Here is a 15,280-nt window from a genome sequence, read left to right on the forward strand (position 1 = left end):
CCCAGAGGTCCCCAGGACATACCTTTGTACAGGTTTTTGGGGAATCAAACAAAGACTCCTTCTGCCTACACAGCTAGAGAAACTGGCAATTTTGGGTCCCTAGGTCCTCCCATGTGTCCGCCGCTTTGGACTATGGCTTGTAAAAGGGTCATTTTCCTCTGTGAGCACTAGGGAAAGCAGAACAGCATTAATACACATCCTTCCTAAATAAGGATTCATCTGCATGGCATGACATCTGCTGCAGTCCTATCCTCCTTTTAGATATGAAGGCACATGCTGCAGTGTTGCTGGTAATGTCATGCCCAAGCAGTGAGCACAAGATAAAAATGCACAGGGGTAGTTCACAGCCCCTGGCAAAGGTAATGTCCTCAAGCCTGCCGACAGTATTGGCCAGACATTGATCCACTGGTGGCATTAGTTTCAGGTATTGTTCAGTAATATGACAGACTCTAATTTGGTCTAAGATTTAAGGAAAGCTGAGATCAAACAATCTCAGAATTTCAGGTAGGCATTTATAACGCCTTATTTATACACAGATGTGGAGGGTTTGGGTGTATATTTCCTTTTGACACAGCATTGAAAATATGTCCTCATACTTGGGGTTGTACTTTCTTCACTTGCTGTTTTAAAGGAATAGTTATGTTACTTTTTTTTTTAACATGTCAATTATTTCTGGGGTACATTTTTCTAAAGCTGACAGTTCTTATTTAAAAAATTGATCTTCCTAGGTTTAATCAGATATGTGCATTTATCCTTGTACAAAATGTGGAAAGCCTTACAAAATATCTGATACCAGCCAAATGTACCCTTCCTCTGTGTGTCCATTTACCCGTTTCCCAGGCTGCAGCACTACACAGCATTAGCAATACTCACCTCATGTCCAGAATATTGATATAAAATGACCCTCTAAGCTTCCTATCAGCTGTGGTCTCATATCACAAAAACACTTTACCATGCATCATGTTCTTTACTTAGCAGCTGCTCCTTGCTTCTAAGAACCACATCCTTATTTACACATGCACATCCTAGCACATCTTTCTTAAAAGTGGAAAACCCCAGGGATTAAGGGAAGTTACGATTGCATTTTATAAAATCGTAAGTGACATGAAAAAGATTCATAAGGAACAAGAGTTTTCTGTCTCTTCCAGTAAAAGAATTAGTGGGCAACCAATGAAATCGACATTGCAGGTCTAGAGCAAGCAAAGGAGATGGTTCTTTGAAGAACATATAGTTAAAACTGTATGCTTACTATATATACACTATATGTTTATAGTACAACATCTTATGGCTGGATGTTGTGCTGCCAAAATTTTAAATGCAAAAAAGGCAGGATAATTTTTTTATGTGGGGGTGGGGAGGCAGTTCTACAGAAGGCTATTCAATACAAGCTCAGGAAACCCCCAACTGCAAATTGCTAGAGGGTAGGAGAGTACTCTGGGGAAGTATCCTCAGATGCTTGTCTGTTTTTTGTACTCCTTTGTTGGCAAGTGCCATAGTGCACTATCAGAAAGATAATCTGATGTCAGAGGGACCTTTGATCTGGCCCGATATGGCCAGTTTTACATTCTTATATCACTTAAATTTATTTTGATCACATCAAAGCTAGTCTAATGTGACTGCAAATAGAATTCAACCCTTCGTATCATCATAACCTCCTTTTCTAAGCACAAATACATAAAGGGAAAGTCCAAGGACTAAAAAATTCAATGAGCCGCCATCAGCCAGTTTGTACCATGTATCACAAGGAGAGCCTAATCTGGTAATTTAATACAATGGAAAAATAGAGGGTTTTTTCCACCGACAAAAATTATCATTCATTAGTGAAAAAAATTGCATCTAAACCTAAATTTATTTAGATTACAGCCAAACCACTCAGACATGTCGGTTGAATGGGAGACATTCATTAATAAGGAAATAACAAGCAGAGTATTCACTAATACAGTAACATTTAGATATTGAGAGGAGGATGCATATGTGCACAGGGAATATCTATGCATATTACTAGTAGATTTGTGTTTACTGGCAGAATATGCACCTGCTTATTTCCAGGCTGATGAGCTGTTATACAGGCACTCACATCAACTCAGAAGAAATGCTACTGAAGTTTGCACACCTGCTTTCCAAATCAGACAAAAAAAATCTGAAAGTTTTCACACAAATCACATTGCTTTGTTGAATCCGTGTCTCTGTACAGACTAAGTGGTACCCCAAAAAGCATGCACATATCCTCCCACTGGTGGTCATGTGAATCACCTCCTCTACCTCCTGAGGAAGCATGCTAGATATAATGATTTTTTGTTTCTCACCTTACAAAAGCATCGTCTTCATGCTGAGCTATAGAAGAACATGATTAAACGATATGTCACTGAAAGAAAGGTTACGTCCATTTTCTACCACAGTAATATTTTTGAAAACCACGGGGTTTTGATCATTTCAGAGTGCACTGGGTTTTTCCTGGTGAGTAAAGATGTGCTTACTGAATTTAGAACATAGTTTCTTTCAGTCTGAGCTGCAGATTCCCAAGCTGCATAGTAGTGGTCAGATAACTCCTCTGTGGGGCATTTGGAGTTTCCTGAGTATGGAGGGAAAAAAGAATTAGTCTGACTCCAGTGTTTAACTCATTTGCAGGACTCAGATTTCCTGTTCTGCAAACATAAAGGGTTTGCAAAGAGTGCGTAAGAGCTTCCAAGATGTATAGCTATGTGAGCGCTAAAGATAGGGAGCCCCATTCTTCTCTCCGGCTTAAATTGCCAAAGCTCTGTGGATTTCAGCTGTATTATTACCAATTCAAATGTGTTCCAAGTCAGAGGAAAGTCAAGAACAATGTGTATTTATGAAAAAAGGCCAATTCTTGTTTGGCTGAAGTTCATAACCCGAAAAGAACCCAGTAATTCCACTATTCTCCAGCCTAAAAGTTGGCTACATCTTTCACTTATCAGCATCTGTTCTGTGGTGCGGAGCATTAGTAGCATGGAGGTGGATATATTTACTGATTATTTACATTGCAATTTTCAAAGGCAGAGGAATGTTTTAATCTTAGATGAAGTTACAGTATGAAAAAAATCAAGTCAATCTTGAAACTAAAACAGCATTTGAGAAGGGAAGTAAAATACCATGGCAAGGTCTATTTGAGGTGATAGCTAGAGAATAAACATGATTGTATGTCCCGTAAGATTTTCTAAGCTAACTTAGTGGTTAAGAAAGGTGCTGAGCTAAGATTTTTGGGAACAAAGGAACATAGCACTGACCTAATTCCTCTCCATTAACCAACAGTGAAGTCCCATTCACTTTTAGAGAGTAGAATTATTCTAAGTTAAGCACTTCTGAACAACTCCAAAGAAACTTTTGCGTATAAACTTGGCAGCACTGCTGATGCACACCCCCTTTCATACTGACCTACATGTTTTTAGGAGCAATACATGCAAGCATGAAAGGACAGTTGGATTTTAATACCCCCAGGATTACTTGATGTTCTTTCAAGAATGGCTTCAGCTAATGCATTCTATGTTGACTTATGAACATGCATCTAAGAGCAGGAACACAATCATAAGCTCATTTCACATTGGCTACCATATAGTTCTCAGATAGAAGCATGAGATTTTCCAGGCTAGATGAGACTCTGAAGTCCTTCCATTAATGTCATGTATCTTCGCTATCACCTCAATCCATAACTGTTTTTACAAAGCTGGTCACTGCTTTAGTCTTGATTATTTAGGAAGCTCATAAGACACAGTCATCTGCTACTGCAGATTTTCTGAAATTTAAAGTTAGCACTTTGCTGTAGCCCATCTGTGATTTGAACCCTGAATTCAGATAGTGTTTCATCTGGAAAAAAACTTCCAGGTTTGGAAAGGCACATCTTCCTAAGAAATTTTGTGATAAAATCCGATACAAACAAATAATTTAGCATCTCTTCAATGCTTGTGCTTCATCAATCATTATCCTTTAAGGAGTGGAAAAATATCCTGTATTTACCAGCTCCAGCTGGGAAACTATGATTCCCCATTACAAGAGTGAAAGATAGTTTATGCAAAACAACAACACAGGTAAGCTGGCAAGAGAGGATGAGGAGGGCATGGCTTTGGTAAGTGGCACTATATGAAACTCAGGGCTTGTGGTTATTGCTTCGGCAGGACTCCTTTGGTACGGTTGACTTGGTAAAAGAAATCAAAGGAGAGAGACACTGGCACCTGTAATTTCCAAATCTAAACTGAACCACCTTTCACTTCCTCTGAGCTATGATTTTTCATTGTCATTTAACCCAGGATTGTTATCAATTCAGGTGAGTATTGGTCAGTCAGTATGTACTGTGAATAAACACAAGGAGACATAGTTAACATTTTAGGCAGATAAGAGTAGTGTTCACTGCAGAGTGCTCCACACACACTCGGTTGTGCCAAATGTCTCTGACAACTGGTGAAGCAGCAGCCCACGCCTGGCTGTGCAATTTGTTCAGAAATAACGTGGAAGGTGGCCAGCATCAGCACAGCACAGTTCTCAGCTTCTCCTACATTGCTGAGCACGCCGAGGTTTCCAGAGTCACCAGCTTCTGCTCTAGCAGCAAACGAAGAAAATCTTTTATAGAGCCAATACAAATATTTGACTTCATAGAACAGTTTGCTGGGGAGCGGGGCGGGGACGGACCAGGTAATTAAAGAACAGGATTAAAACAAAGCCTGACAATTTCAATATTGAACTTAAAATCCTAGCATCCTGCTTTGATATCAAAAGGAAAGTTAACTCGGTCATTAAGGCTGTTATCCACAAATGTTTTCCAAAACCACAAACAACGAGTATCCTGAAGTTTGGTTAGCTAAAATTTGCGGACATTTCAATTATGAGTTAAAAAACCACTTGTGAGGTTCAGTGTATCAGATGTTCAGTGTATAGACCACATTTCATATTTTGTAAGGATAGCATTTTTATTAAATATTTTCTTTTTTTTTTTAACTGCAAAATACAGAGAATTAAAAATGTCAATTAAAAATCTAGATTAAAAAAAATATTAGGAAGAAGGGCTTTCACTGGACAGTCTTTCCATTTTCTGCTATTTCCATTTTAAGGAACAGCCCTTTAGAATATTGGTATATGACAGAGAAAAAAGGGAAGTAATTTAAAAAGAAGAGAAAATGAAGCTGAAAAATGAGCAGGCAGAATGGACTTATTTGGTCAGCTGACTCATAGCAAAGCCATTCCTGAAACCTATGCAAAAGCCTGGAAAATAAATAAGATTCTTCTGTGGGATTTCCTTTTCCTTGGTCCTTCGAGAAAACCTGTCTATTTAACTATAGAGCAACCAGCTCTCTGTTCCTCTTCAGAAGCTCTTATGCTTGGCTCTGTTCTGTGGGAAACAGCTGCCTTTTATGTTTCACCTAGATGGTGATTACTCCCTGTATTTAAGCTTCTGCATGATGGAGAGATGAGAAAAACATCACACAAGAAGCAAAATCACATTCTGTAATTCCCTTGTCGAGCAAAACACATCAGAGCCTATTGGCAGAATCCTTTTTCAGAACCAGCTCCTTCAGTGTACCCTCTGGATGGCAATTACTGCAGCAGAGTAGTCGAGAAATGTTCCTTGGACTTAGACAACTGCCAACGCTAATTAAATATTTCTTCAATGTCCACGTCTCTCACACAGGTGCTGAGGATGTCTAAACGCATTATACATACAAAAGGAAAACTCAGAGAAGACATGCCTCATCAAATACTTTTTTAAATCCTTATAAATGCACTTGGAATAAAGCAGGATTGAAAACCCGTCCTTGGTAAATGTGTTTGCTTCAACAGTCTTGATGGGCTGCTAGATATTAAAGAAATTATTATATACTCTCTGCAAGAACCTACCTTTGCCTGAACTTCCACTTTACGCAATCTTACAGCAGACTAGAACTGGAAATAAAAGACAGCAGACAGGACCCCAAAATGCCCATGAAGGTATAAACTGATTGCACAGTCCACTAACTTCAGGCTGACACAAGTTCAGACACTCAAATTTATTTAGACAACAGGCTTCTATTGATTCTTCAGGTGATTTAGACTTCTTAGCATCATTAAAAGCTTACATATAGAGCAGATTAAATGTCCTCATGAATATGTAATTCTGGGTGAAGGACTATTGCAAATCCCAAGAATAGATGTGGCTACAGATTTTAGTAGTACATTGATACGTTTTTCATGTGTACTAGCTTCCTTGCCTACTTGTCTGAGCCAACTCCCATATTACTAAGATTCTCCTTATTAATTTTCCATGTTCTGTCTATAACATTTTTTCTAGAAAATGTAGGAAAGGAGCAGATGGAAAAACCCAAACTGATATATAAAACATGCACATAAGCATTGTCTTTTCTGTGTTGTGTTTGTGTAGTCCCTAGCACAAAAAGACAAACAAATCAATAATTCCTGTGAGATTATCCAGTGGCATATCAGTTGTGCCATTTTTAGTAGGAAAACAAAACCAAAAAACCATCTGGATTCTACGAGCCTGGGCAAGCAGGCACTACATACATATAAACGAATCTGCATGTCTGAGCTATTTCCAAAGGCAAGCAGGAAGCACATAGTAAAATAAGCCAGGCTGTCGTGGCTTAACCTCAGCCAGCAACTAAGCACCACGCAGCCGCTCACTCTCTCCCCCCGCACCCAGTGGGATGGGAGAGAAAAATCAGGAAAAGAAGTAAAACTAGTGGGTTGAGATAAGAATGGTTTAATAGAACACAAAAGAAGAAACTAATAATGATAATGATAACACTAATAAAATGACAACAGTAATAATAAAAGGATTGGAATGTACAAATGATGCACAGTGCAATTGCTCACCACCTGCTGATCGACACCCAGTTAGTCTCTGAGTGGTGATCCCCTGCCCCTACTCCCCCCAGTTTCTATACTAGATGTGACGTCACATGGTATGGAATACCCCGTTGGCCACTTTGGGTCAGCCGCCCTGGCTCTGTCCTGTGCCAACTTCTTGTGCCCCTCCAGCTTTCTTGCTGGCTGGGCATGAGATGCTGAAAAATCCTTGACTTGAGACTAAACACTACTTAGCAACAACTGAAAACATCAGTGTTATCAACATACTTCGCATACTGAACTCAAAACATAACACAGTACCAGCTACTAGGAAGACAATTAACTCTATCCCAGCTGAAACCAGGACACAGGCCAGCTGAGAAACCATCACTCAGCAGCTCCATAGCATTAATTCTTCTCGATAAATCAAATTCTTAATAAGCACTTTTGAAAACAATGGACAACTTAGATGAACTTCATTGGACATAGAACATTAGCAGTAGTCAAAACTTCTATTTCAGGTACCTGTGTCAGGGAAATGCTAGAGAGGCAAGGTGACAACACACACACATACAAGAAAGAGCCTCCCACAGATCTCATGTGGGTGGGAGGCTGTGAGGGTCCTTGTCCCTCCAAGCGGGCAGCTGTCTGTGGACCCGTGAGACCTCACCACCGAGCTGCCACCACTACCTCTACAGGCATAATACTGCTGCTGTTCCTCTCCCTCAGCCGAATCCTCTCCTGACTACTTTACACTAGGCTGAACAGCATCCAAGAGAACAAAAAGAGAGATTCAAACGTGTTTAATGATATTTTTCCCTGCGTAGGGTTACGGGGTGTATTAGGCTCAACAGAACAAGTTTTCCAACAGCAATGGGACTTGGAGCATCGAACCACCAGAGTTTAACCTTCTTCAGAGGCAGCACTCAAACAAAATCAGCCAAAAAGGTGTCCAAATGCTATAAAAATGAGGGAGGTGGCTGTATTTAGGCATCGATAAAATGAGTATATTTTACTCAAGTATCCACAAGATACTTCTGCTAGCCAACATGGGTGGGGGTTCAGTTCTGCTTTTTGTTTTTCAAAGAAGATTCCTGGATTTCTATAAGAAAAATTATATTGTGTTAAAACTGAGAAAGAACTTCTCTTTCCGAGCAAGATTTTTCTCCAGGAAAACATCACAGACTCTACCGACACTTCAGTATACTTTCTCTTGCTACTGGAGAAGGCCAGTGCATAGCAAAAGTTGGCCGATGCCTCTTTCACCTTTATTCAAAAGCATCTACGACTGGACTGAGGTTTTTGACATTCGCTGAACACAGGTTACAGTATTCTCCTGGGCCCCTACACAGGGCAGTTTCACTGCTTTACAATGCAGAACAAAAGATACAGGACACTATTTTTTAAAGGTATGGCATGTAAAAGGTTTGGGTAATTTCTTCACACTTACTCTTTTTTCTTTGATTTCATTTGATAGCCACCATTCACCACTAATTAAAGCAGTTTTTGAAAAAAAAAAAAAAAAAAAAAAACAAAACCAAAAAAAACCCAAACCCAAAACAAACCAAACCAAACCAAAACAAACAAACAAACAAACAAAAAAAAACCTGCTCTGGATAAACTTCCAGAAGTGGAGGTTAAATTCTTCTGCCTCTTTCTTCAAACCTCTTCTAAGCCCTCACTGTTAATTCAGACACTGGCAGGTAACAGTGTCTTTCAGTCCTGTTATGCAACTTGGCTTCCAACATGTGCAAGAACTAACACATTTCTCCAGATAGATTTGCTTTCCCAGGCTCCTGCCTTCTCAGCAATATGAGGTACTTTGTGTAGTCATCTCAATTTCCTTTGAATCCCCATTTTTCTGAATACTTTGATTTTTTTCAGCGATAGGAAAAGTCAATTGTATATTTATCTTGAACTACCAAACACACTAAAAAGAACCTATCCGGGATTCCAGGCACCATGGCTAAGTAATAAAAATATAGTCAGCCTTAGGCAAACAAATGTGTACACACCAGCCACCTCAAAATCATGCAGGGCAAAAAACTACTCCCGCCACAGATGCCCCAGAAAACAAACCTCAGTGGCTTGTACAGTCCTTCCAACTCTGAAAGCATCAAACTTTGCCTTTAGTCCTCAAAATATTGGATAATCCAAAACATAGTATTTTGAGGCACCTTCTGTTTTGGTATTCCCACGCATGTAAGTGCTGAAATTATTCATTGTTCTGAATCACAAAAACACCAAATATAGATTTATCTTTCAATCCTATCTTTAAATCTCTAACTTTAAATCTACAGTTTTACAGATTTATGTAGTTAGAGATTTATTCCTCCCCAGAAGTGGCTATTTGATATCAACCAGTAGGACAAAACATATCTTCTGTCTTTAGTTTCTTTTTCACAGCTTGACTAATGTGTCAAATTGCCTATATTTTAACAAGGAGATGCAGTATATCTGAGAAATAAAATAGCACAATCCTTAGTAGGTGTTCACATTCTTAAGCTTGCCATCTTTTACCCATTTGAAGCAAATATTTTTTATCACCACATGTCAATAAAAACTAAGAGCCAATAAAACAGCACAGCTTGCATTGTGGGTCACTGTTAAATAGAAATACATGGATGACATCCAGTTACTTTAAGGCACAGTGAGTGTAATTCAGTAGAAGGCAAAAGAACCTCATGTACCACCAAAGTTTTTTCATTAAAAAAAAAAAAAAAATGTTTTCAGCATGACATTGTTGAAAAACAAAGGTTTAAGTCACCACCATTCCTTTAAATGGGAATCTTCAAATGTGGTGATTGTTTATTAGTTGATTTGCCTCTGTTTTTGTAATTACCTGTTTGTTTTTACTGTTTGAGGTTCTAGGCCGGCATCATTTCTGCAGAGACTATGTCAGGCAATATTAAGGGCTTTTTGTGATTCTAGGGCAAGGCATTTTTAAAGTACAAAGCAACAGCTATTTTTGCTGACCGACACAGTCTAAAGCCCAAAGACACATGATTATGCCTTCAGAAAGGCAGCAGCTGGAGCACATGACGGTCATTTACTACAACCCCTGACTCCTTGTCAGCCCCTTTGCTTGGGGACAAAGGACAATTCCAGGACCAGAGTAGCTGAGCTCACTGCACTTACTACAAGATGTACAGCATGGCTCCTGCAGCCTCTCTGAACAACAGATGCCAGTCACTTCCAGACAACCTCCAGGAACTATTCTTTCAGCAACCTGCTACACTTCCATTTATGTCCTCAAAATAAAAAGACAGAAGCCAAACTGAGGCAGATCAAACAAACTTTCCTGATGTTCAGTCAATCACTCCTTCAGAGAAGCCCACCAGGCACATCAGAAAAGAGTAACTATTCCAAGGCAAAGGAACCAAATGAAGATAACTCTGAGGTGAGGAAAAGGCAACTCTTTCACACTGCAATCAGCACAAAGGCTTTTCCAACTGCTCTGCCACTCCAGCACTCTCCATCTTACAACCCTCTCCAGAGAGATAGGCAGAGAGTGAATATCAGAGCAGAACCCGTCACATGAGACACAGCTCTCAAGAACACAAACCATAGGATGAATAAGGCGCTGGACCCAAAGGACAAAAACCCCATTGGAATAAGCAATCCAAAACCTTAAGAAAAACAGGAGCAAAACAAACTCTTGGAAATTTAACCCAACAGCTCAGATAATCCTGTAATAACATGGTGGTTCTTACCTTTGCCATCTGTGCCTGCACGCCATTTGCTTTGAGAGATGCTACTGCTTTCTGTGCTGCTGCTGGACTGTCAAAATCTACAAAACCGTAACCTGAAAAATAAACAGATAAATAAACATTTTTATTATTATCCATGTGTATGTGGATAGGTAAATATTTTATTTTTATAAAGAAGGAAACCCTTTCCATTCTCTCATAGTCTTCCAGTAGCACTGCCACCACCACCAGCCATCAGACCTCTATTTCTCACACCTTTCACTCCTGAACCTGGTGGGGTTTAAGGAAATGCAATGACCTGAAGCTTCAAAGTGCAGGAAGGCATGCAGTAGAGGGGGAGAGAAGGTAGCTCTTTGCCTCTCCTGATAGATAATAGGTCCCTGGAAGGAGAAGGGCACACGCCTGTGGAGCTCTTGTGCTCTGGATTCTTGCCCCATCTCTTCTACAAGAGGAAGCAGCAGTATGGGCCTCCCTGGGATACAAAGCTACAGCTTGCAACGGCTGGCTAAGTGAGAAAACACCACCCTTTCCCTGTCCCTTGAACCTGTATGAGGACTAAGCTTCAGAAGAAGAGGGTAGCAAGTCTCTGTGGCAGACTGGGGCCACCTGTGTAGGGGCAGGGAGCACCGCCTTCCAGCAAGTGGGAGCCATTAAGGGAAAAATCGCAACCTGTGCTCTACAAGTGACTGCCAGATAGTTCTAGAAGATGGTAAGATAATAAAGTCACAGCCTGGTTAAACCACATCCCTTTTATCTCACTGCCCTCTCTGCTGGAACAAGGGCCAGGTCTCTACCAGGAATGGCTTCAGAGTATCATCTGAACAGCAGCTTAGTGAGGTTAGATCTTAGGGATTGGCAAGGGATAATCATTGGCTTCTAAATGGCTTTCCTACTGCCAGTATTTGCATTAGTTTAGTTTATTAATCAGCCAGTCACTTCCTATCTTCTCTTCTTCCATCTCCATTGTTTCTTCCTTTATCAGCAAGACTGGTATGTTCAAACAAGACCAGTGCTGTTAAGCCCCACCTGGATATCAACAACTCTGGAAGTATTTTTATTTTCTTAAAGATACAAAGGAGGGCAAAGAGGACAAGGAATGGACTTTTCACAACTTCTAAGCATTGAGCTATCTCTGATCTTCGACAGCATTCAAGTGTCTTGCTCATAAAGATTTCAGCAGAGTTATGAAGACTTAAAAATCTCACCAAGCACCTATTTAGACAGCTGCATATATTTCACAATCCATCCAGGGAAAACCACAGCCTATATCTTATTAAGCAATTACAGCACAGGTAGGCACGTGCTGCTCAGACAAGCTGTGGCCAACGGCCACCTCTTTGGCATCTCCCTGGAAAGCCATGTGGATGAAACTGAACTCTCTGAAAGCTTTAATAATATTAGCACAAGCATATTTATAGCATAGCAGCTCCTTTGCAGACATCTCCATTTACTAGGTCAATACACATCATACAGGAGGCAACCACAGATATGCTTTCCTGCCGTATCCATTTTTATTTCTTTTGCCAGCCTTCCTTCCTGCTCCTGGGAGGCCTTATTGCCTTCCTCTCTGCACCAAATCTAGGTACAAGAGTGCCTGCTTGTGATCACCTTGCCCCCAAGTTATAAACATCTCTTTATTATTGTTTTGGTATGTATGCATTACTCGATGCAGGGGTCCAATGATGACAGAATTTTGCACGCATGGATTTTTTTGTTTTCTTGGCTTAAAACTCATTCTCAAAGTTTTATGAAAACAAAACAGAAATAAGAAAAAAGAAACAGCCAAAATTGTTAAAGAAACTGCTGATGCTGACTTACTCTAAAGAGTATAAGAAGCGCTATTTTGATAACAAAGTCAAGATCTGAACCTTTCTGTTCTTTTCTTCCCTCAGTTTTCTGGGGTTTTTTTTTGTTTTGGGTGAATTTTTGGTAGGGCATTACTACAAATTGAGGGAAAGCCTAGAACAACTGTACATTGGGACAGCAGATATAATGAACACCACAAGGAAGAAGTGCACTGGAGTTTGGTCAACTTGGGGAGGTGGGCCTGTTTTACCTGCTCAGATTCCCCCATTTCATTACCCCTTTTTACTGCTACTGAGCATGTCATATTTAAATCAGCTTGTTCTACAATGTATTTTGCTTTGCAGTGTTATCTCTCCTTACTGCAGAGCAGCAGTAAAGCTGATGCTGCTTTGAATGAAAAAACATGCTACAAGAGAGCAAGAGTCCTCCCTGGATTTCTCCAATGCCTTTGCCCTTTGGGAAAGCAGCTTCTAGGAGGAAGGGGGAGATACAATTAGATGCAGCTTCCATCTTGCTAGATGAGAGATCCTGACAAGAAGCCAGAGCTGCCAAGTAGGACACCTGAAATACCTCGGGAAGTCATGGGACAGCTTGGATCAAACACAGAGCAAATGATTTTTTAGGATAGCAAGGTGCTCTTCTCAGGAGACTAATTTTTTTTTTATTTCTCACCATGTTCATGCCTAAAAACTAGGAGGTGAAAGTGCAAAAATAAGTTTTAATATTGGCATTAAAAACAGATAATAGAGTTATATTTTTATATTTGTCATCAGTGTAGAGTGCAGGATTCATGTATGCAATAACAGAAGGGAAATGTTTTTTCCTATGACTTTCTAGACAGCACAGTAAGTATTCACATGTAAGCTAGCACTGCTTGTAAATATAAACCAGAACGTCTAAGAATATTCCGGTGTTGTATTATAGAGATTAGGTATACCTAACATAGTGAATTATTGAAGATTAACATCAGTCCATAATATCTAAACCCATCAATATCTTCTAAACATTTATTCAATGGGTATAAGGAACTATATAACCACATCAGAGATCCAGTCAGTCTCAAGACAAAAAAACCTTGCATCTTTAGCTGCCCATTATGCATTCTAGTATTACTACTCCCAGCCTTACTGCAAAGCTGCTCTTTTCCCTTCCCTCAAGTTCATTTTCATTCCAAGTATCTTTTTCTGGCCCTCCCTGCTCCCGACACATCTCTCCACCACACACAGAACATCAGGACAAAATCACTCCATGGCTGAAAATCCATCCAAAGAACATCAATCTGCCGCAAGGGGAGCCAAGTTCCCAGGCTGTTTCAGCATTCAAGTATCCTTACAAGAACCCTGCAATGCTATATAACAGAAAACCAGGCATGCTGCCTTTTTTATAGTTTACGTTCTTCCATGTAGAGGTTTATAGCCTATGTTGGTGACCTACACTAACATATTTCATTTGTTTATAATCTCACTTCATTTTTGGGGTCTCAGGAACTAACAAAGTAGCACTGGCTTTTTTCTTTGGGTTTTGGGGGGGGTTGTTCTGTTGGTTTTATATACTTTTCAGAGTAGATCAAGTTTAGTCCCCACAGAAGCTAAAGCTGGGTCTTGGAACATCCCCTCCAGCTCTCCTCATTGCATAAATGAATCCCCAAGCCCCCTGTGCCGAGAGTCCTTCCCTCCTGCCCAGGCTGTGGCTGAAGCACACGTAGGCTGTGCTCCCCGCCGGCCCCGCCGGCAGAGCCAGGCTGCTGCGGCTGCCCCTGGCAGGTGCAGCACGGGCAGGTTTGGCTGCCCAGCACCCATCCCGGCTCAGCTAACTCTTCCCTGGCTCCTCCTGGGAAACGGCAGCAGGCTGGCTGGAAGCATCCCCTGGGAGGGATTCAGACCAGGGTCTGCCAATGGGATGCTGCTGCTCTAAGAAAACATCTACATTTCTTTTTCCTCTTTTAAAAACAAGTGCAAGCCCCACCAGCCCCACCGACTGCTAGCCTCAAATTCCACAGCTTTTTTTTTTTTTCCTTTTGGTTTTTTTGTGTGTGTGCAGTGCCTCATAAACATTCTGGTCAATGGATTATACCTCCCCCACACACACCCAGTTTTTGTGCAGAACATCATGAAAAATGCACTCAGATTCTAAACCAGGACCTTCAGACTCTGCACACAAGAATCCATCACCACCACAGGAAACCAAAACCAAAACTATTTCCCCTTTTTTCATGAAGCAGCCTGCCTTTTTCCTTTAAGAGCTCCAAACGCAAATAGGGAAAGCTGCATTATCTTCTGCTGCTTCAAGAGACGGGAATTGAATTTATCACTGACATGAGCCCCTCAGCTCAAGTGTACTTACACTGAGGGTGACTTCGGCACTCCAATGCTACAACAAGTATTCCAGGATCTTGAAGTTTTTTTACAGAATGACATATTACTAGTTTGTACATGCAAACACACACACACACAAAACCAAGACAAGACTATCTAGATTAATTGTTAAACGTTTCCTCTAAGAAATAAAATGCCTGTAATTTTGTTTTGGCCTGACGCCATTAGAGCTAAATAATTAAATTTAAGGAATAAAATCAGTAGGTTTGTACCTGTGAGGGAGAGAAAACAGCTAAGCATCAGCAAGGACAGGTTTATAGCTAGCTGCAATAAGTGCTACCCAAATACACTGGCAGACACTAAACATCTCTGTCTCCTATAACCTAAACGGCTGGGGGCCTCCTGGTCTCAGTTTCTCAGTTCCATAATTAAGCTTGGCAGCAGGTTCAAATGAATTAAAACTGAATGTCACTATTTCCTCAACAAATCCCTCATCCTTGTTTTTCCTTACTTGTCAAGAGAAGACCAGCAGAACAGCAATTAGTGGTAAGCCGTGCAGTGAAAAAGAACCAAGTATACACTAATTAGGTCACTCGCCAAACACGTTCATTTCATTGGCAGATTTAATCAATGCTTTCCTGAAATGTCTTAAATCTC

General features: G+C 40.5%; 1 protein-coding gene across 5 annotated transcripts in view; it reads right to left on the bottom strand.

The window, feature by feature from the left end:
- RBMS3 (RNA binding motif single stranded interacting protein 3) overlaps nucleotides 1-15,280 on the bottom strand; it is a 724,729-nt gene that overhangs the window by 255,908 nt on the left and 453,541 nt on the right. For all 5 annotated transcript variants that reach the window (XM_030009264.2, XM_030009261.2, XM_030009262.1 and 2 more), the window contains one exon: nucleotides 10,506-10,597. In XM_030009264.2, coding sequence (XP_029865124.1) covers nucleotides 10,506-10,597 — 92 coding nt within the window. The remainder of the gene's footprint in view (nucleotides 1-10,505; nucleotides 10,598-15,280) is intronic.

This window comes from Aquila chrysaetos, chromosome 3, assembly GCF_900496995.4.
Source record: "Aquila chrysaetos chrysaetos chromosome 3, bAquChr1.4, whole genome shotgun sequence".
In the NCBI taxonomy this organism is placed as follows: Eukaryota; Metazoa; Chordata; class Aves; order Accipitriformes; family Accipitridae; genus Aquila; species Aquila chrysaetos.